Source organism: Manihot esculenta, chromosome 15, assembly GCF_001659605.2.
Source record: "Manihot esculenta cultivar AM560-2 chromosome 15, M.esculenta_v8, whole genome shotgun sequence".
Taxonomy (NCBI): domain Eukaryota; kingdom Viridiplantae; phylum Streptophyta; class Magnoliopsida; order Malpighiales; family Euphorbiaceae; genus Manihot; species Manihot esculenta.
In genome coordinates this window covers 1,595,443-1,617,677 of record NC_035175.2, presented here as the reverse complement: position 1 = coordinate 1,617,677, position 22,235 = coordinate 1,595,443, and the positions used below count along the sequence as shown (strand labels likewise).

The window sequence follows — 22,235 nt, the reverse complement described above, 5'->3', positions numbered from 1 at the left end:
CTTTGTCCTTTTTTCCTTTTAGGAGCTCAGATCTTTAAGTTATTACTTTTAGATTTTTTTCAGATGAAAATTCAAGAAACCACTTCCAAGCAGAGCTTGCGTATCCGTAACTATTACCATTAAGGTTCTTTGTTATCTATATGGCAACAAGAAAATTTTAAATCATCGTAAGGGCAAGCATGAAAACTCTTCTTCATTGAATGGCTACAGGTTACTTTTCATTATTTCTCTCTCCTACATAAATGCAAAGGCAAAGCACAAGCACATGCTCCTATATTTGGTTGTTACAAAGTGAAGACCCTGGCCCTAATGGTCTCTTTCTGAGGAAAAAAATGATTTTGATGGACATTTTTGCAATCTGCAAAGAGTGTGCAACTGCAACTTCTTGCTGTATTGAACTGGACCTTTGCTGCTGCTGTGCCATCAAAATTTTTAAGGTCTTCAAAAGAATAATTTCCACTCAACTTCCAATAGTTACAACTTTCCGATCCCTTCCTATGAATTGATAGATTCGTGAATTTGTTCTAGTGTTTTTCCTTTGGTTTCAGGCACAAACTTGGCCACAAATACGATTGTTGCCAATGAGACTCCGGCGTACAGAAAGAATGTGCCTGAAAAGAATCGAACATTACAAATGAGTCAGTTCGATAAAGCCAGTTTCTGTGACCCTTGCATAGGGAAGTGGTATTTACCTGATGAACTCCAGTTCATGAGAAAGTTGAAAGTGTAGGAAACTAGCCAGGCACCTGACCAGTTCACAAGCACCACCAAGCTCCCACCAATGCCCTTTATATTTATTGGGAAAATCTGCCAAGGAATCCCCAGACCATTTAGATGGCACAAACAAAAAATTTCCAATGCTAGCTGCATCATCTAGTCCACTAGAATCACAATGTAAACATGTATAATTACCTCAGACATGATCAACCATGGAACTGCTCCCATTCCAATTGAGAATGCTGATATATAAACCTGAAAACAGAGGAAAGAAGATCACATATGTTGAATTCTGGAGTTGTCTGAATTATTAAACAAAATTGCAGCAACACTATTATGTAAATTTACCAGCACTCCTGAAACAGCCATTATAGGTACCCATCCCAGCAGCAAACTGTGTGCCTGGAGCAACAAAAACAAATCCAATACATTGAAGAGCAGAAATTACGGGACAAACTATACAATTCACAGTAGTGCTGATTGGTGACTTACCTTGAGAAAGAAAGAAACTCCTGCTAGAAAGCAGCCTAGGAATGTCCCAGCTGCAGAAACCTTCACATGAGCAAAAGATTTAGTAATAAACATTTGAAATTTATCTGTCAAAACATAATCTTCTCCATTTAAACAAATATGTACCATTATCAGTGGCTTTCTTCCTGATTTGTCTATTAGCAAAGCTCCCACTATTGTTATTGGAACCTGAATACAAGCATAAGCTATGGTTCCTATTGTTCCAGAAGAAAGTCCTGCAGTTTTCATCAAATGATTAAGAATAAACAGAGAAGGCATGGAACTAATAACAATTGAATTTCGATGTATTGATTTGTTTACCAGCAGATTCAAAGGTTTGACTAGCATAAAATCCAATGCCATTAATTCCTACAAATTGCTGGAATACCATTATTGCTACTCCAATCTGAAAAAGTTTGCAAAATATCAGAAAACATGATAACCAGTTAACCACATAGATATTAAAATTTGAACCTTTTTTTAAATTTACTTACGAATACAAAACGAATGTATTGTCTTTGAAATAAATCAAGAATTCTAGCTTTGGGAAGGGATTGTAGAGTTTGAATGTGAACCTGTAAAGAAACAGGACAGGAATAGTTAGTTTCCAAGATTCAAGAGATTCATATTTGAATTTTGATTACATCTTTTTCTAGTTAGTCTAAGACAACTACATGGATTTCCTCTGCTTCGCGTGTAACATCAGTATCTTTGCCACGGAGTTTCTGCAATGCAGCTTGGAATTCTTTTTCTCTGCCAACTTTTGCCTGAACAACTGAAACAATTAGTTTCTTTTTGAAAATCGAGTTGCCAAGGCTTAGAGATTATTTTCACATCCTTACCAGCCATCTGGGAGACTCCGGGACAAAGAACAGACCAACGAGAAGGAAAATGCATGGTATAAGGCCTTCAAATTAGAATCAACAATCATTACTGATGTAAATTTAGTACACTTTGAGATCAACATTAGAGAATAGCATTGTATTTAACAGAATTAGCCTTTACCAGTAAGAGCTAATGCTCTCCATGTTATGACACTTCCTAACAAGAATGCAACGGATGACCCAGTAACGATCATGAGCTGCAAATCAGAAAGGATCCAACAGCTTAGTCATTACTGGACTTGAATACATTTTTATGAATAATAGTCTTATGACCTTCTACCTGATTCAACGTGGTAAGCCCACCACGAAGATTCTTTGGGGCTATTTCTGCTATGAATATTGGGACCTGTGTTTTATTTTCAGATGGTCATTATTAGATTTTAAAGGCAGAAAACAGTTATAGCCAACATGGGCAAGGATGTCTAGAATTGAATTACCACAAAGGAGATAACTCCGATGCCATAACCAGTGAAAAATCTTCCCATGTCAAGCGACAGATATCCCTGTATCAAACCCGTGACCAAGAAACAAAGTAGTAATGATTATGTATATGACTTGACGGTCACAGAATTATAACAGAAACCATGTGTTGGCGATGAATTTCCAGGAAGAGAGGCAAAAGAACTAGACATACTGTAGAGAAAAACACAGCTAGCCACCCTGTAATGCAGAATCCAGCTGACATTCTCATGGCCTGTTCATATAAAACAAATCATATTAAGTAAATTGGAGATTAATCGATTCTTATATGGCCTGAACTTAGAATTTAATTTAATAACATACCCCTTTTCGACCAATGTAGTCTGAAATCCGTCCACTTGTAATAGCACCAAGCATTGCACCAATTGTTAGTATAGAACCAAACATGGAGTACTGCAACATGAAGAGAAATTCAACTACTTGCAATTTAGATAATGCAATGCTTATATTGGCAAAGAAAAAACAGGGGAAAAGAAAGAAAACAAGAAGAAAAGGAAAAGGAAAACAGGCTAACCTGGGATGTTGTGAGATTAAGATCTTCCATGATTGCAGATTGAGTGGGTGCTGAATAGCCCACCTGCCAAAAGAATAACTTAAGCTAAAAAAACCCAACTTTTGTTTTTCCTACCTATCTGTGTTGTTTGTGTTTTTGTATTCTGTTCCTAAATGGAAAGAAAAAAAACATTTAGTAAACCATGAACAATAACCCCAGTTTCTTTCCATCCTCTAAGGTGACTTGAAAAACCACAAAAAAAAAAAAGGAGTGAAACTAGGAAGAGAGAATGAGTTTAAAGAACTTACACAAGAACCAAATCCAAAAGAACCACAAACAGCAACAAATGTACTAAGCAGAACCATTCCAATAGATCTAGTTTCATGATCAGTCCCATCATCATCAGTTTTGTAAGAAACTATCTTATCTTCATGGATCAATGGAGTTTCCAGGTCTTCAAGGCTATTAATTTTGCCTTGTTCAACATCTTTGTACTGGCCACTCGCCATATCTAGCTGCAGCTAAAAAATGAAAGAAAAGGAAAAAAAACTGCAAGCAAGGAATTTCAGAGAGGGGGTTTGTGGGAAAACAAGGTTTAAGGGTGGGGTATATATATGCATGTAAAGTGAATAAATAAGTAAATAAAAGATATTAAAAATTTAAACCAGCACTCCTTGATTGGGAGATATTTCTCATACTATTAACAAAACATTGGAAATTGGAAATTTCATGTGAAGGTAAAGCTGTCAGCGTGTCATTGACGTGGTGATCATAACAGCTCATTAATATTTATGCAAACAAAAACCTCAACAATTCTATTTCCATCAGTATTTATTAAAATAAATAATATTTTTTTAAAATGTAAGTAACGTAATATGTTTAAATATTTTTAGAAAATGTATGTTTAATAACAATATTTTGTTGTAAATAATTTTTTTTTCTCTTTTTATGTTTATCTTCAGCTTACGTGTTGCTTACTTGGTTTGACGGCTAAGGATCTATGCCTTGAAAGAAATTGGGGGTAGAAAAAAAAAAAAAAGAAACGTAAACTATGTTACAGGATTTGAATTCTAAGCGCGTTTGACGAAAACAAGGTGCAATACGTAATTATTAAAATTCAATTAATGCACTATTTTAATAATAAATGCATTTACATACATTAAAAATGTTGTAATTAAAATTAATTAGGTTTTTATTTGATCTAAAGTTCTTTACTATTATTTTTTAAAAAAAAAAAATTAAATCTTTATTTCCAAGCTTAACATCAATCAACTATTTTCTGTTTGATTAATGTTGGTTTAATGAGCTTATCTATTTAAAAAGTTTTTTATATTTATTTTATGTATACTTTATTACTTTTGTTAATTATTATCGATGATCGTTGAATTTCTCCATTTTATTACGAGGCCGGGCCGATAGTAGCAGCCCACAATTAGGAGGCTCCTAATCCCCAAATAAGTCAGGCTCAATCCGTTTATGTTCCTGATCGGACTCCTATTTAAGTCACTCAATCAGACCGGCCCGGCCCATTTCAGCCTTAAAGCCAGCCCTTTCCTAAGTTCCAGTCCTTTTCCCTCAAACCCAGTCACAAGAAGAAAAGACTGCGGGTCCAATCATTTCGCAGCCATGTCCACTCGCGCGCCGAAGGGAATTAAATGTTTGTCTGACACAGGGAGGTTCTGGAGTTATCCGTACGTATAGACCTGCAAGGGTAGGTGGTTCTATAGCGGAAAGGACATCTCGTCTGAGGGAGAAGAAAGAGGATAAAAGAGAGGAAACACTCTCCTCTAAGACTAAGTTTTTTTTAAATTCACAAAATTCTTGTAAAATCCTATTTTTTGAATCTCAGACCATCGACTATAATATTTATTTCATTTAAATTTTTTTAAAATTAAAGCATTATTGCTAATTTTTTTAAATTAATTTTTGGCATATATTTCACCACATCCTCCTAATTGACGTTGCCAAACCCTGTCTTATTCGCCCAAAAAAAAAATGAACTCTTTCTTAAAAGGGAAATTGAATAGGGTTACAAATATATTAATGAAAAAAGAGAAAATTAAACTTATTCAAAATTTTTAGAATATGGTGATTTAATTTTAAGGATTAATTAATTTCAATAGATATAATTTAACGAATTAGGAACATCCAAACCGTCAAAGACTTAATCGAATGAAAATTATATCAAAATTGAACTAAAAAATATTGAATTTCAATTCTTTCAATCGTTTATTTTGTACATTAATTCTGTCAAAATAATAATAATAATAATAATAAAATTAGCGGCTCCTAAATGCACACCAAGGCAGAAATTATTGAACAACTAGATCCCACAAAGTTGCATGATTAGTGATAAAAATTAAAGTTAATTAATATCTTTTATTACGGCTAACTATTCTATTAATTTAATTTAAAATTAAATTGAATAGATTAAAAATTAAAATTTTAATATTTATAAAAATTAATTCCATCAATATTTTTAATTTCAACTAAATACCAAACACAAATCAAACTTATCCATTATTTTGTTCATTAGTGGAAATTTTCTATCAGTAATATTCTATTCTTTCCCACAACAACGTTGAACCCCATAAATTTTTAATGTTTTACTAGAATACCATTTTTCAATAAATGTTAAAAGGTGACCTTTCACTTTGCATTTGAAGTTGGATTCTCTTTATTATTGAAAGAAAGTTGGTTTTTACCTAATAGTTTGGCTTAATAAAATACGTCTTTAAACATATATGTTGAGAAAAAATTTCAAAAGAAAAAAAACAAATCAAGCAAACTCTCTTTATAAAAGGGTGATTTTCATTGATTTGGACGTCTTTTCAAAATTAAAGTAATTAGGGGGACAATAATTCAATTAATTATGATAATAAATTTGAAAATTATAGGATTACATTTCCTCAATTAATTACTATGAATGATTAAATGGGTTGTTATTTATAGATAGCAATTCTTAACCATACTCCCAACTTGTTGAAAATAATAATAATAATAAAAGAAAAAGACAAATCCAATGGATAGAAAGCTGGCTGCAAATTGCAAAGAGCCGCATAATTTGGCAGCTACATGCCCAATTGGTCAATCAATCCAATTGCTCCTTTTTCAATACAACTTTGTTTTTTTTTTCCTAAAAAAATTCCGTATGCTTAATATGTAGTACAATTTAGGGGCCCTTCATGATCATGATGTTTTGCTAATGTTAATTAAATACCATATGAATCAGAATGGACAAAAGGCTAATAGATAGTTATTTTGTTATGAGAGGGGTGGTGGCCTCCCATGGGACACCCACAGCTCCCCTTTGTAGCTTCAATATTTAAAATATATGCATGGGAGAATGAATAAGAAGAAGAAAAAAAAGCTGCTTGCAAAAAATGAGAAATCTGAAATCATAAGAGATAGGTGTGCATGAGTCAGCCAGGCATGTTTGTTTATGATTATTGTAATCAATAAACGCCTATGGGAAGTGCATTGTGAAATGGAGATAGGGACATGGGCTTATGTCAATCTGAGTCAGAACCACCCATTTCTCTATCTGGTGAGGTGAGCCCCCCTCCCCTGCCTTCCACAATTTTTATCTATTTCTATATATTTTTCTTCTTTTGCTTCCTACATAACATCTTTTTTCCAACTCAACTCTTTAAACATGTGATCTTTTTTTTTTGTCTAATGTTGAATGTGTTTTTCCACGTAAATAATAATCTTTAACAATTATTACTATTTAGAAAATTATAATTATATATCAACTGTTTTACTAATTAAATTAATCTATTAATTAATTATAAAATAAAATTAGGTAGGCAAGTGGTCAAATACTATCCGATCCAATGGTATTAATTGAATGGAAAATTTCCAAAACATCTGCACCATTCAAAATCAGGTAATTTAATTTAAGGGTCTAATTTGATGAGTAAGATACCTTGAACGTGGGACGTCTAGATTCATATCTTCACAGATCTAATTATAACTGATCCAATTAATTAAAATTAATTTCATATTATAGATTTTAATCATTATTTTCAGGAGTTAGTATTTCAAATTAAAAATTGAAATATGAAAAGACAACGAGGTTATTATTGTAATTTAAAAAAGAAAAAAGAAGAGTTTTTTTCACCTTAATCACTTTGAATTAGTATAAAACGTTTTCTTTATTATAATTTTTTTCATATGTTAATATTTATTTTTATACATTTATAAATTTAGTATGGTGATAAATATATTTAAATAAATCTGAGGCTTTCTAAGTAAATTTGAGAACTCTTAGATTCTATTCTTTTAATTCAATTCTTAATTTTTATTTTAAAAAACAAATTATTTTTTATAAAAATAAATAAATAAATTATTTATAATTTTAATTTTTTTAAAATAAAAATATTTTAAGTAGAAAGGAATTGAATATTTACCTTTTAAATAAGGGAATTATTTTAAAACATAATTAAATTAAATATTATTAAATTTAACATACATAATTAAATCATCGTACCTCCATAATTTTAAAATTTTGTGAAATAAAAAAATAGATAATTAAGTATAATTTATCCTATAGTTAGTGTTGATGAAGACGGACAGAAGTGGATAGTCAGATGCATTACATGTGCAAGAAAAGTATATTTTTGTTTATTTTGAGGAAACTAACAACTTTTGCCTTTTTTATGTGTATTTTCACGTAATTTTTTTGTAAAAGTAATTTAACATCATAAGTAAATTCATTTGTTTTAAAAAAAAAACTTTTGATTTACGTTTCAACTCCAATATAATTATTACTACTGTTTCAATTTTGTAGCAAGATTCAAATCTTTGATCTATTTTATATATATAATCTAAATATTGTTAGATGATTTATTTGAAAATAAAATAAAAAAATTCTCTGCTTTTGTTAAAATTTAATTATATGTATTATTAAATTATTTTTATATCATAGATTTTATTTTATTTTTTTATAAATATTAAATGAATAATTTTTTTTTAAAAAATAATATAGTTTCTAATTTAAGATAAATAAAAAAAATTAGCCTAATTTAATTTGTGCAAAATGATGGGTGTAATACTTTTACACAAAATAAATTAATTCCGTTAGCACTTTCTACGAGGAGAGTTCCACAAATGGGCCACTAACGGTCCAAACCCACCTATAATATACTGTAAAATAGCAAATATTAATGTCCAAAATGTCCTTTTTATCATTTTTCCACTCTTCCTCTCCTCGTGTCTCTCTTTCCCATTGCTTACTCTCAGTTTTTTACTAGATGATCAGATTGTGATTGTTGTTCTTTTCCAGTGGACTTGTTCTCGGCAAAACAATGACTACCTTTAGCATCAATATCGAATCTCAACTCGAGTTCATTTTTTTCTTAAAAGTTTATTGTCTGATGCCATTTCACGCTGTCCTTGGAGCACCAGATGAGTATAAATACAAACAACTCTTTACCCAGAAGCTAATGAGCAAGCAACTAAGAGAGTGTGTTTCTAACAATGGTTAAGCCAAATACAACGTCGCTTCTTCTACTTTGCCAATTTATCAAGCATCCTCATAATCTTGTTCCAGCTTCTTCAATTTCTCAGAAAATACCTTCAAAGTATCCATGTACAGTTTCCAAGCCCCAAAACCTCAAGATTGGGACACCCACTAATCAAAATCAAAGCCATCTGATTCGTCAAATAAATTTCATCAAGGTAAATTGATTTCATCAGCAAAAGACGCAAATTAGTCGGCAATGCCAAATCACATCGAGTCAGCTTCAAGTCTCTAACTTTTTCATTTCTAAGAACGGAAAAGGGAAAATCATAAGTATCCCTCAAATGGGGTTCGTCGACATAAAAACTCTCCTTGACGAAGAAATTAAGATCGTTCTTGCGCTTGATTCTTGATTGTATAATGAATCCAGGAATCCACATGGAAAGCGTAGCGATCTTCAAAGATGAAATCAAGGTGGAATTTGATGAGAGGGAGTGAGAGCGGCAGACGATGTGGCCTACGAATTCAGCACAGAATTGACGGGTGGTGGAGGGGGTACTGTAGGGAGGAAAATGGGTGAAGGAAAAGTTTAGGGAGGGAACTAAAAACCAGAGAGGGTACCATTTCTTGGAGACTAAGCTGGTTGTGATAGTGTCTATGGTGGGCAGGAAAGGAAGGATGTGGAGGATGAGATGTTCAGGGAAGACATCCATTTTAAATAAGGGCAATTTTGACTTTTCCCTGCAAACAAACAGAATTTGTCAATCAAACTTCACATTTTAATTGTGGAATTATGAAAACCAAATAATGATTTTTTTTAAAATTTAAAGTTCTCGTAGTAATTTTTTCTTTTTTAATTCATTATTTATAAGAAATTATTATGTCTAAAATTATTTATTATTTTAAGAAAAACATTAATTAATTTTTTTCCAATTTTATCCTTATTCTTATTAAAGACGTAACTTTTTTTTTTTCAATTTCACAAAACCTATCACAATACATTAATTTTCTGCTATTAATTATCCATTTCTCGCAGTAGATTATGACTGATAGCAATTACATTATTTTTGGATCTTGAATCAACTCGACATGTTTCATGTATTTTCTCCTGAAAGACACGAGGGTAGAGTAGCTCTCACAAATGAACTTCAGCCTCAGGTCCTGACATCAACATAGATTTGCAGAATTCGAGTGAAAATTTTTCTTCCACACATTAAAACTAACCATTTCCTAGAAAAGAATTGTTAGTTCTGACCTATAAGAAGCTGCTCATTAAATACCAACCAATGTCCGGAGAAAAAAGAAGTATTTATTCCCGAAGTGATTAGACCTTCATTAACATAAACACACGAAAAATGCCTTCCTAATTATTCCATTAACACACAATGATAATACACCAGCTTCAGGTCAAGGATTTGAATCAGTCAAGTAGGTATATACATGCCTAATAAATAACTTCGCTATCAACTAAAAACCCCATTTTTCTGAGTGACTCGGAACTAATGGGCCACCATCACAGACCACCAGCCTACTAACACAGGTAAGTCATAAAGCTCGAGGCTGCTCAACTCATTCTAATATAGGGTACAAAGGAATGTACAGAGCAAGCTATCCACACGAGACGATTTCGATATGGGAACTTATTTTAGCATCTAAATTCTCTGTGTCAAACATCTGCGTATAGATACTGCAAATTTGCTAACCTGGTTAGGATGGAGGAGGATAGCACAGACTCCCAAACAAAGAGCAAATGTTGCTATTAAAAATACCGTGGGGCGCGACTTCAGGACTCTGTTGGAAAAACTGAGACTACAAGACCTGGTTGGACATTCTTTCCGGAGGTTTACATTCATAACAAGCTCCTCACTCAAAAGTGGAACCCTGTCAACAGCAGACGAGTTCAACATTTCTCCCGTCTTCCTATTTGAGTTTGAGCTTTTCTCCAGATCCTGCAAAAGAAAACAATAATATGACCCATTGTGGGAATGAAGAATGAGTACCAGCTACCAAAACAACATGAAAGAGGAAACAAATATCCAGAGCAGACTACAAAAATCTCCTAAAACAGCACATCCATGGCACAAAAATAGAAAAACTAAGAAAAAGATTCTTCTAGTAAGCAGCAGCATTGCTAATTTAGCTACAAGAGAATGGAGAAAAGATAGAGCAAAAACAAAACTACAAAAAAGAAGCCAAATCACGTGAAACAAATTCTTGATTGCAGAAAACCAAACTGTATTATAATGAGAAAAATTCACCACTCAAAGATATCAACACTATCACACAGATAATTATCCAGGAGCTGAACTTCAAAAGAAAATATCCTTATAGGACTAACCAGTAAGCTTCTCATTTCTCAATGTAAAAACCATAAACAAGAAAATAACCCGCAAGTAACCCCCCCCACCCCAAAAAAAAAAAAAAGGGAAAAGAAACTCACACTCACCTCATTCATGAAAGGGGCAACTGATGGCATGTCAATTTCAGAACATCTAAACTCGCTTTCATCTACAGCACATTCCCATTGAATGGCTAAACCATCTCTCTTCTTAACCTTTTGATGACAAATATCACTTGCGCTATCCATATATTTTTGCAATAGACTCATTTCAGAATCATTCATGTCATAAGCTACCCTGTCCTTCTCCATTTCCTCCAATATGCTTTTCAGATTTTTTAAAATTTTATCCAGAATAGCAGTTGATTCATGGTGTATCAAAAGACTCAATAAAGAATTGAGTCTTTGAATCTGTGAGGAGCTCATGCTTTGATGAAAGCTTTCTGATGAAGGCTTCTTTAATACCCATGCTATATCCACAACTAATTCTGAAAAAGCCCTTTGTCTATGCACAGCAACCTCACACTGTGAACCAAGAAGAGATAAACCTAACCTGTGCTGAATTATTTTCATTTCAGAACAAATTTCTCTATCCCCAATAAGCACAGGAACGAAGTTTGATAAGCCACTCTCATTTTCAACCTGCAAGAGATATTTACAGGTGAAAAATAATTTATTCCATGTCAACAACGGATAACTAGCAGCACCTTATTGGAGGTTCCACTTCTACATATTCAGAATGCAGACTAATGTTATCAGCAACAGTTAAAAAGTATTGAACACTAGATATAATTTGACATATCACAAGAAAAAAAAACTGCACTAATTCCACAACAAAAACATACTCACTTTTTTTTTATTTAAAAAGTATTTCATGGCAGATAAGAAGTGTTTGAAGAGACATGTAGGTTAAATACACAGTCATTCACTAAAATGCACTCGTTATGCAACACGAACAGCACAGCCAATGAAACATAGAAAATAAAAGCTGGAGGCCTACCTCAATAAATGCAGGACCAAAGAGATTTGGTTCAACATTAGGAATGAATATCTTGCACAACTGATGGTCAAGTCTGGAACATTCTTCAGTATGACCATGTGGTAATGCTACACAGTGATCATAAGCAAGGTATTTCCCAGCAAATGACACCAGAAGCCTGCCATTGCAAAGATATTTATACTTATGCGATGTGCTAAAAAAAACCCCCATCATATTACTTGCATTTTCCCTTGAACTAAATTCAACCAAACAGAATCTACACATTTTCTAGAGGGAAAAAATAGTAATACGGAACTGCTTATGAATGGCCAACAAAATACTAAGACAAAGCTAAAAGAAATTAAGTATTAAACCAGACAGGTTTTAGACTTATTAAGTTTGGAGGGCAATATTGTCTACCTGAATTTGGGTTGCAACAGATTACTTCCACAGGCAACAAATTCTATGGGCTTCCCAGCCTCAAAGCATGTTGGATGAACATAGTGAAGTCTTGGGGCCTGGACTTCCATGTTTGCTTTCAGCAGTGAATTTCCATCTATTTCCATGAAGATCAAAAGATTCAATAAAAAATGTTGACCAATTAACTGAAAATATTGAAGAGCTACATTATTTATGAATGCTTCAGGTTAACCATCTCAGACACTTGACCTAGCATAACTTAGAACTAGAATTTTCCGCCAGGGTGCAACTCAGAATGTCCACACATATATACTTCAGTGGACTTGATTAAGTCATTCTGTCATTGTCTAATGAGTTCATTTTCTACTTTAAAACAAAACAAATGAAAAGGAAAAAGTTCAGCCTTAAATTGAAATTCCAAGCAAATTTAATAAAAAGAATACCCATCACTTCTCAGAAAACAAATACAAGCAACTGAGACCACAAACCAAAGCAAATTAGAAATAATCAAAGTTTGAAGAACAATTACACACTCAGACAAGATAAGATAATTGCACTAGGACCTCCCAATGTTGATATGGTTGCAAGAAACATGATTTCAGTAGTTTTCTTCAGTATAGTGTATCATTGTTGATGAAATTAGACGATACTCAAACAGCTTGAGATAATCAATTCCTTACCAGAGATATTAAGTTCAAGTTTTGTTAAGATGAGAAGGCTACCTCCTTTCTTTATAAGCTACATCCATTGGACCTCCTATGTATACGCATTAAAAGCAGTTTTTGTGAGCATGTGAATGACCACAAAAGACATGTATAGTCGACTCTTGTGGGTATCTTCCAGTTTAAAGCCATTAGAGGAACTAAAGAAAAAATAACGCGGAAGAAAAGGACAGCAGGAAATTGATTCCATTTACATCAAACACAGGCAGTGTAGTTCATGGTAAAAACTATCCCAAAATCCTTTCAGAAATAATTATTTAAGTCTTTTTAGTTCCCAACTTCAGCCCCAAGGTTCCATACAGTAATCCTTTAAAAGCCAGAATCCTTTAACAGCAATGTGCCTAGAGAAAGAGGACCAAAAGAAAGCTACTTATTTTAAAGAATAGCAATAATCAATAGTTAACTAGCAATTTTGGACAAAAATACAGCAGTATGATATATCTTACCTTTCAAAACATGGAAGATCATGTCATTCAGATAAATTAGCATTGGACTCCTCTTGGACAGCAATGTTCCAGGAACAATGACAAAATCGTGCACATATGACAAAGGGTCTTGAAATAACTGGTTCATGTTACAAAAGATTGAAGTCAAATTATGTAGATTCTGCTAATAGTGACAAGCTTATGGAACAGGGTAAAACTAGAAATTGTCATAACCTGTTATTTTTAAATAAAACTTTTGTTGATGATACGAACTGATATTTACACTTCTTTTTGCACTCGTAAATTTAGAAATAAATGTGTTTTATGCTTGTGTACGGACAGAAAATCAAACAAGAATTAGCAGAACTGGTAGTTTTGTCAATTCACTTAGTAATGAAAACTGCAATAAATAGATCAAATGGAGAGAGAGAGAGAGAGAGAGAGAGAGAGAGAGAGAGAGTATAGTATTTTTAGGGTAAGACCCATAAGTGAAATGAATATTACGAAATCTCAGGTACAGCATTATCATAAATCATATGCAAAATTAATCAACAGCGCAGTATGCTTTTAACCTTGAAAGATATAGATAAATGAAATGTAGTCAATATATTACCTTTTCCCACATAAATGATGGCATTGAAAGAAATGCAGTCAAAATAGTACAACCAGGGCGAACATATCCTTCCAACTCAACCGGCATACTGGCCAGCCATTCAAATATCTGTAAATACAGTTTACCATATGTCAACCAATTCGTAATATCCACGACCATCCATAAATTCATTAGCCTTCAAATACTAAACTGTAAGAGTTCTTTAAAATACTTGGAGTCGAAGTCTCCTAGGGAATTCTGCTGGATTCCAATCGTAAAGCTTGAATGAGATCCGACCAGTTGGGCACTACAACAAAATTTAATTTCAATTTATATGCGGTGCATGCATCTTATTTCATAATAAGTACACAGAAATGTGCAATGCACAACATACGGCATGAAGTAACTCAATGGAGACCTACCGCGGATGAGTAAAAACTCTTATTCTCACGATTGAAAGGAGAATACGCAAATTTAGAATCGTCTTTCCCGCCATCCTTTGGGGTTCCGACAGATGCACCACTATCGGTATTGAGATTTTGGGAACTTGGAGCCGATTGAGGGCTGGAAACTTTCCCATCTTCAGATTCAACCAATGTTTCTTTCTCAACTATTTGATGATCTAGATAGTAGAATATGACTTTAAACCACAGCCAAAAAGTATATTATCAAACAAATTTAAAAAGTTCGAACTCCAGGAACCTTTTTCAGTTGCACCGTCACGAGCAGCATCTTCACTAAGCAACTCCCCTTGAGGATCCTTGTCTACTACTTCCGTGGAATCACGGGGCTTCCTTCGCCGTCGACGGTTGTGACGCTCTAATTTCCTTCTACAGCTCCGTTTGCCTTCGTCAAAATCGGACAGCAAGTGAAACCTGCCCAGTAACACTAGCTCAAATGTAGAGTACACCATCCATCTAATACAAAATTAAATCAAGAACTTACGAGAGAAATTTTGGACAAGAGCTTACTTGCCACACTGTTGACAGTATCTCTTGTTCTCTCCATCAAGTACAACAGCACTAGCATTCGCGCAGCACAAACAAATCCTGTGCCTTTTATGATAACCTTTAAGCTCGCTTATATCAACCTCGCAACCAGGCACCTGACACCGAGCAACACCTGTGCTGGACCTAGAGGTACGAACCCGCTTTCTCCCAGGCACATCCTCCTCTTCCTCTAACTTCTCGTCCAGCTCCGGGCACGCGCACGGGACCCTTCCTGCCAGAAAATTGGAGCAGGTCGACCTCGGGTCGCGCTTCCTGACCCGATCCGGAACTGGAGTTTCCTCGATAGGATCAACTTGCGAAACTACATCAGTTAGAATGTCGGCGTCATCGAACGATATTGGGAAATGATCATCTATGGTAAAGTCCAGGAGATCTCCCCAGTCCCAGATAGCTGAAGATGAAGGATCTTCGGGCACCGGCAGGTGAATTTCCATATCGTCAAGATTAGGCCGTGGAGCGCCGGGAGAAATTGGAGAGGATGGTTCCATCAAGCAGGTGAAAAGCCCTAGATTATTAGGAGGGAAAATGTGACGTTGAAGAGACGTAACAGAGAATTCGTCCGGTGGTTGAACGGGTGGGTAAAGTTCGGTTGGGTTCTGGGCCAGGGGTAGCCGGTCAGGCTGGTGGAGACTCGAAGTTGTCGTTAAAAAATAATAAATAAATAAAGTTATTCCAGCGAATTATTTCTTAATTGTGATTAAAAAAATGAAAGAAAGAAAAACCACGCGCTTCCATGGAAACAAAGAATTGGGACAGGTGTGATAAGGAAAATCTTCAAGCAATTTCATCCCAGTAAAAAATTAATATTTTATTTTTATTTTTATTTTTATTTACAACTAAGAATCATTTTAAGCCAGAGTGATATATTAAATTAAATTATTTGAAAAATATGTTTTATATAAATTCAATGTTTTAGATAGATTAATTTTAATATTTCTTCTCTTCAATAAAACAACTTCATTTTTGAAATTTTCATATAAACCGAAATATAACTAACATAATAAATTTCGCTACTGACAAATTAGTAAGTACATAAATATTTAAAGAAGAGAAAAGTAATGTATATTGATAAATCTTTTCCTCCTCCTGGTTCATGATAGATCTGGTTTTCTTCTGGGTCTCTTCTTGCTGGGCTCTCTAATGGGTCTCTCCATGTTCTATCTGGTGAAGGGACCTGTAAAATAAGAAAGAATGGTCAGGGGCCTACCGGGGGTGCCCCGGTGGAGGCCCTCCAACGCTCAAGTCAGATTTTATGGCTCAGGGTAGTATATTCAGGCAAGAGTTGCAGAAAGAATAAAAATGGTATCCAGGAAGGAGAAGGAAGAAGAAGAGAGAACCCCCTTTTGCGTGGCCTCTACCGTGATATATATATCTGTCTCTCTACCACAATACTAGCTGTCTTCTGCCGCCCAACTCTGTATGTACGGATGTGTCAGGCGCCTGCTCCATGCGTAACGGCCATTAATTCTCCTCTGATACGCATGCGGAAGGATCCATCAGCGGGGCAGATTAGTCATTTTCCTCTTTCTGGGCTGGGTTGAATGGTAGGGCTGAAGTTGAGCCTGGTGAGGGCCTGATTATTGGGCCGAGAGGTTTGGGCCGGCTTGATTGAGGAATCTAGGCAGAGTCCGGCCCTGTGACTGAGCAGGCTAGACCTGGCTCTCGAGGGGAATATTGAAGCCTTCGGATCATGGACTGTTTTCAGGGGCCTGGCCTTTAGGCCGGGGTGAAGAAATTCAGCAGTCATCAATTGCCCCTTTATCTCCTCAGCAGTTATTCCATGACTAGTGAGGGGATAAATCTTTAATTTCTATTCATGACCGTGTGGTCTGAGAACTGCTCTTGTCAAAAGTACCATTTCTTTGCCTTTCTATTATTTTTGTCTCTTTACTTTGATGTTTGAATGTATGGCGTTATGGAAATGTGTGTTCGATGACAAATGATATTTCACCTCGGCATGTACCTCATCATTATTTTCTACTCACACTGTCTTCTGGTTTTGTCAACTTTACTTATTTGTTGGATCAGGCCGGCTCTACTGGGTCTTTGCTGGTTGAACCGATCCAGGCTAAGAGCTCGGAGTCTGGTTAAGCTTCTAACTTGCGAATTTTTCTTATTCTTATGAGGGCATTTCTGTTTTTGGCTCGCGATCTCGTCATTGTCGCGAGCTCAGGAATATAATACCTTGTTCCTCTTGAGATATCCTTCCGGTAATCGGTGTGGTTTGAGCTGTAAGCTCCACTGGGATAGAGTACTCGTTCTTTTGTTGTTTTCCTGTTACGAGTTCATCCGAGTTGGGAGCTCGGTTCTTTGCTTTTCGCTTAGGCTTTTGTGCTTATAGCCTGTGACGGTGTCTATATCGCGAGCTCCGAAGTTCAGAATTTCACTTTCTTTACTTTGGTGCCCCGAGCTCTTTTGTGAAGTCGGACTTGATTTCTTGCTTTCTTGTTGAGCCTTATTCGGGCTGTGTTTCAGTCTGACTGTTCATTTGTTTGGTTTTAACTTTTCTTTTATAGGCTTATAGCCTTGCCGGTCCAGATGTGAGGCCCCTCCAGGCTTCCGGGAAGGTCGACCTTAGATTGCAGGGGTCGGACTATCTGTTTTTGGATTTGACCGTCTTGCCTTCTTGATTCTTTATCTGAGCGTTGGACTCTCATGTATGTTTTTTGCCCCCGAGTATTTATGGGTTGTCTGCTCTCGAGCCTTTTGCGGGCTCTTTGTTGCCTGGACCTCTCTCTAGGTCAGCTGAGTTGGTTTAGTGTGAGCGGTCAATTCTCGAGTTCGGTACCTCTTATGATTGCCCCTGATTCTCTGTTTGGCTTTGTATTTTGGTATGCAGTTTGCTTAGGAATCGCCTTGCCTTAATTCGGTCTGTCTTATCGGGTTTACCAATACTGCGCTCGTTTTCTTGAGATGATGCTTTGGTACTTTTGGTTGTTGTGTGAGATTAAAGTCTCTCTACCTGATGACTTGAGGTCTTTTGGGAGGTCGGAGTTTAGCTTTTCATTTATGGTCCCGTGCCCCAATCTTTTATGCGAAATTAGAACTATGTTCTTATGAGTTGTTTTTGCTTGTAGCACCGGATGATCTTGGGGATTCTGGCCATTTTTGCTCCGGGAGATCTTTGAGATCTTCGCCGGTCTTCTACCTCAGTGAGGTCTTCTACCTCTCAATGAGGTCTTCTGCCTCATTGAGGTCTTCTGCCTCATTGAGGTCTTCTACCTCCCAGTGAGGTCTTCTGCCTCATTGAGGTCTTCTGCCTCATTGAGGTCTTCTGCCTCAGTGAGGTCTTCTGCCTCATTGAGGTCTTCTGCCTCAGTGAGGTCTTCTGCCTCATTGAGGTCTTCTGCCTCAGTGAGGTCTTCTTTTGCCAGGACCTCAGTGAGATCTTCTCTTGTCAGGACCTCATTGAGGTCTTTCTTTTGTTTTTCCGGGAGTTCTTAGGGGATCCCGGTCTTCTTTGTTTTTCCGGGATGACCTCGGGGCCTCGCCGACTGTAGTGAGGGAGAAGACCTCACTGAGGTCTTCTTTTGTCGGTACCTCATTGAGGCCTTCTTTTGCCTGGACCTTATTGAGGTCTTCTCTGCCTGGACCTCATTGAGGTCTTCTCTTGGTGGGACCTCAGTGAGGTCTTCTCTTGTCAAGACCTTATTGAGGTCTTCCTTTGTCAAGACCTTATTGAGGTCTTCCTTTGCCAGGAGATCTTGGGGACCCTGGTCTTCATTCTCCGGGAGGTCTTTTAAGATCCTCACCGACCGTTTTTATTTTGTTTTCCCGGGAGTTCTAGGGGATCCCGGTCTTCATTCTCCGGGAGGTCTTTTAAGATCCTCACCGGCCGTTTTTATTTTGTTTTCCCGGGAGTTCTAGGGGATCCCGGTCTTCATTCTCCGGGAGGTCTTTTAAGATCCTCACCGGCCGTTTTTATTTTGTTTTCCCGGGAGTTCTAGGGGATCCCGGTCTTCATTCTCCGGGAGGTCTTTTAAGATCCTCACCGGCCGTTTTTATTCCGGGGTGACCTCGGGGCCCCGCCGGCTGATTTTTGCTTTGTTTTCCCGGGAGTTCTAGGGGATCCCGGTCTTCATGCTCCGGGAGGTCTTTTAAGATCCTCACCGGCCGTTTCGGGGTGACCTCGGGGCTCTGCTGGCTGTTTTTTGTTTTGTTTTCCCGGGAGTTCTAGGGGATCCCGGTCTTCATGCTCCTGGAGGTCTTTTAAGATCCTCACCGGCCGTTCCGGGGTGACCTCGGGGCCCCGCCGGCTGTTTTTTATTTTGTTTTCCCGGGAGTTCTAGGGGATCCCGGTCTTCATGCTCCGGGAGGTCTTTTAAGATCCTCACCGGCCGTTCCGGGGTGACCTCGGGGCCCCGCCGGCTGTTTTTTGTTTTGTTTTCCCAGGAGTTCTAGGGGATCCCGGTCTTCATGCTCCGGGAGGTCTTTTAAGATCCTCACCAGCCGTTCCGGGGTGACCTCGGGGCCCCGCCGACTGTTTTTTGTTTTGTTTTCTCGGGAGTTATAGGGGATCCCGGTCTTCTCGCTCTGGGAGGTCTTTTAAGATCCTCACCGGCCGTTCCGGGGTGACCTCGGGGCCCCGCCGATTGTTTTTTGTTTCTCCTTGAGGTTTTGCACAAGATTCGGGCTCAGTGGCCTTACTGTCGCTTCGTCATCTCAACTGGCTTTGTGCCTAATTGAGGTCTTGTTTTTTTCAAGGGGTCTTTCTGAAAGATTTAGGATTTTTCTGCAAAATAAGAACTTGCACAGAGCACATATAACGAGGATGCTCGTTGTTAATTCAATAATATTCATCAATAAATAATATGCCGCACGTGTCACTTAGTTTCATACTTCAGATGAACAAATGCAAGTATTAACTCTTGCAACGTTAACCCATGCAGTTTTAGAGATGCAATAAACAATATTTTGCCTGTGTAAATTTCTTCAAGACTTTTCGATCTATAAAATGCAAACTATTATCAGGATATCTAAACTCATAGAGTTTTATTTAAATTTAGTCTTACTAATCACATGCGAAGCATGCCTTTTAATGATCTATGAAGTCATTTGTATTCAATAATATTTACTTAAAAATGACTGCCAATAACTAAAGGCTTTCTTGAAATTCTGAAGCAAAATAATAAATATACACAGCAAAGTACGATTTGGGTAACTGGAGCATACGAGATTTAAAATAAGTAATTAAGGGCCTGTAAATTTTTCAACAATAATTATGTTAATGACACGTGACAAGTTATGTGTACCTTATTTCGATAGTCAATTGGCATGATTATCCCTCATCCTTCAGTGAAGGATGCAATACAAAATTCTGAAAGCCTCCACTGAACTATGGGCTTGCCCATGAACGGAAGAAATTTCATAATGTGCAGTTGACACTGTACATTGTTGATCTGCAACTTGAGATTTTTTCCACCAGCCATCAGCTTCTTGAGTACTAAATCTTCCTTTACCACGATGATCAGCTCTACGGTGCAAGCCCTGAGTGGACCTTCTGGGGGTGGTTGCTCCACTTACTATTGTTGATTCAAGATTCCTATCTCCAACAAAAAAGCAGTCTTCCTATGGGGCAGAGTTGATAATTCCACCAACACAAGTCTTTTCATGAGATGAAGTCTCAGTGCCTGCCTCATTTGTAGAATGACCAGCAAAGGCATTATCAGCTTGCAATTTATTATTCTATTCCTACCCACTAGAGACAGGTTTAGTATCATTTCGCCCATCAGAAGTCCGGGACTTAGCATTTAGATCTTCTAATTTCAGCAGACCAGCCCAAATCTGACCCTTATCATGCCATTGAATTACATCATCACGCAGTGCACTTTCCAATCGGCTTCTCAGCTTTAAAGTTGAAGAATTATGCTTCCCGACTTTCTGAAAATCCAGAAAACAAATCACTAGGATGACTATTACTTACATCAACCACCATATGCTCAGGGACAACAATCTCTTCAATATTTTTGGGCAAAGAAGCTGGATCAAGTTCAAAAGATCCCTTTGGCACACCCTCTCCTTCCTTACCCGTCATTTTGAATGATGGAATCATATGGGAAAAGCGGAACAGCTCATTTGGTGGAATTTGAAATGTGGCATTTCCTTCCTTACTAATTCGACAGAAAAGACTCACGAAGCCCTTCAACTTGCCTAGATACACAACACATGCACCACCATCTTCGGTAGATTCTGACAAGATTTCCACAAATTCATATTCAAACTTCCTGCTTGAGTCTGTATCAGATTTCCATTTAATATTCCAATCTTTGAAGAGAGCCCAAATTTCCCCTTTCCTTGGAAATATCTTGCAAGGTTTCCTTTGTCTGCCTTTCTCCCAATTAACCATATGGGAGAACATAAGCCGATCTTCAGTACTTTCAGAGTTTCCATTTCTGAACTTACCACAAGCAGTTGGCCAGCCCTCACAGACCCATCCAATTTCATCCTCATCATCTGGGTCCGACTCCAGCCAAGTTATCCATAGTTTGAAATCAGGAGAGAGAACTTTCCCAATTCGAGTATAAAACCTAGGCATGCCATCAAGAGTATCATAAATAGCCCAAATCTGCCCTACTGAAAAACACCCTTCATTCCGACCTTCATCAAAGTCATTGAAATCAGGGTCAGGATACTCATAGCACTCTGGATCTGATGTGGATTTGGGGCTAGAATCTGATGCAGAGTCAACATGAGGGTCAAAAGTTTTCTTATACCCATTTTCTTCTGCTTTTTCTTTTCTCTTTACATCCTTGATGTCCTTTAATTCATTTGCAAAACTCTCTGGACCTTTCTTCTGGTTCTCCTCATTCAGATCTTTCACATAAGCTACACCAGAATGATTATCTTTTTTAAGTAAATTGTCCTTCAATCCATTTTTGCACTCCTCTTCATTGGCACAGGATGATCCCGTCCCTTTGGTTTTCTTTGAATGGGTCATGAAGTCTTCATCGTCACTCAAATTTTCCTTATAAGAGACCTGTTGCTTATGCCGATCAGATCTCCTTGGGCGCTTTCCTTAGCTACTCGAATTCACTTCTGCCTTAAACTCACCATCTTCATCAACTAGCATATCTTCTTCAGCAGGTGCGATTCTTCTTGCATTGATATAAATGTATATGTATTATTGGCATACAAAAAAGCCAATAGAGAGGACACTTGTCCTGCTGTTATAGGCCCTAGCCCATTCACGCGTTCACCTTCC

At 36.8% G+C, this 22,235-nt stretch overlaps 3 protein-coding genes across 11 annotated transcripts; all 3 read right to left on the bottom strand.

The window, feature by feature from the left end:
- Positions 1-168: 168 nt before the first annotated feature.
- On the bottom strand, positions 169-3,677 carry LOC110601074 (sugar transporter ERD6-like 16). Of its 3 annotated transcripts, none has more exons than XM_021738082.2 (17): positions 3,393-3,676; positions 3,106-3,168; positions 2,895-2,984; positions 2,746-2,805; positions 2,549-2,614; positions 2,392-2,457; positions 2,233-2,308; positions 2,070-2,134; positions 1,902-1,994; positions 1,722-1,802; positions 1,549-1,633; positions 1,354-1,463; positions 1,210-1,269; positions 1,066-1,119; positions 913-972; positions 693-807; positions 169-611 (listed from the first exon to the last, which is right to left on the bottom strand). In XM_021738082.2, the coding sequence occupies exons 1-17, from the start codon at positions 3,591-3,593 to the stop codon at positions 496-498; spliced, it is 1,461 nt and encodes a 486-aa protein (XP_021593774.1). In that variant the 5' UTR covers positions 3,594-3,676; the 3' UTR covers positions 169-495. The 3 variants fall into 3 exon arrangements, with proteins under 3 accessions (XP_021593774.1, XP_043806823.1, XP_043806824.1); XM_043950888.1 differs by having other exon boundaries at positions 3,106-3,253; positions 3,393-3,534; XM_043950889.1 differs by lacking the exons at positions 1,902-1,994; positions 2,070-2,134; positions 2,233-2,308 and having other exon boundaries at positions 3,393-3,677.
- Positions 3,678-8,088: 4,411 nt separating this feature from the next.
- On the bottom strand, positions 8,089-15,745 carry LOC110601790 (squamosa promoter-binding-like protein 7). 7 transcript variants are annotated; one of them, XM_021739101.2, is made up of 12 exons: positions 14,996-15,728; positions 14,727-14,899; positions 14,447-14,646; positions 14,257-14,331; positions 14,046-14,153; positions 13,454-13,571; positions 12,286-12,421; positions 11,887-12,043; positions 10,995-11,528; positions 10,252-10,497; positions 9,609-9,709; positions 8,089-9,289 (listed from the first exon to the last, which is right to left on the bottom strand). In XM_021739101.2, exons 1-12 carry the CDS (start codon positions 15,520-15,522, stop codon positions 8,665-8,667), a joined length of 3,000 nt encoding a protein of 999 aa, XP_021594793.1. In that variant the 5' UTR covers positions 15,523-15,728; the 3' UTR covers positions 8,089-8,664. The 7 variants fall into 7 exon arrangements, with proteins under 7 accessions (XP_021594793.1, XP_021594794.1, XP_043807138.1 ...); XM_021739102.2 differs by having other exon boundaries at positions 14,727-14,912; positions 14,996-15,197; XM_043951203.1 differs by lacking the exon at positions 10,995-11,528 and having other exon boundaries at positions 14,996-15,745.
- Positions 15,746-20,725: 4,980 nt separating this feature from the next.
- LOC122721923 lies at positions 20,726-21,971 on the bottom strand. The gene is made up of 2 exons (XM_043951099.1): positions 20,958-21,971; positions 20,726-20,914 (listed from the first exon to the last, which is right to left on the bottom strand). Exons 1-2 carry the CDS (start codon positions 21,969-21,971, stop codon positions 20,726-20,728), a joined length of 1,203 nt encoding a protein of 400 aa, XP_043807034.1.
- Positions 21,972-22,235: the final 264 nt, after the last annotated feature.

Coding starts and splice junctions, on each gene's coding strand:
- LOC110601790 (XM_021739101.2), bottom strand. CDS start 15,522: ATGGAACCATCCTCTCCAATTTCTCCCGGCGCTCCACGGCCTAATCTT. Junction 14,332..14,446: donor AGAGTTTTTACTCATCCGCG/GTAGGTCTCCAT, acceptor ATTTTGTTGTAG/TGCCCAACTGGTCGGATCTC. Junction 13,572..14,045: donor CATCATTTATGTGGGAAAAG/GTAATATATTGA, acceptor AACATGAACCAG/TTATTTCAAGACCCTTTGTC.
- LOC122721923 (XM_043951099.1), bottom strand. CDS start 21,971: ATGACCCATTCAAAGAAAACCAAAGGGACGGGATCATCCTGTGCCAAT. Junction 20,915..20,957: donor CTGAGCATATGGTGGTTGAT/GTAAGTAATAGT, acceptor CTGGATTTTCAG/AAAGTCGGGAAGCATAATTC.
- LOC110601074 (XM_021738082.2), bottom strand. CDS start 3,593: ATGGCGAGTGGCCAGTACAAAGATGTTGAACAAGGCAAAATTAATAGC. Junction 2,806..2,894: donor ACTACATTGGTCGAAAAGGG/GTATGTTATTAA, acceptor TTATATGAACAG/GCCATGAGAATGTCAGCTGG. Junction 2,615..2,745: donor TAGCTGTGTTTTTCTCTACA/GTATGTCTAGTT, acceptor GGTTTGATACAG/GGATATCTGTCGCTTGACAT.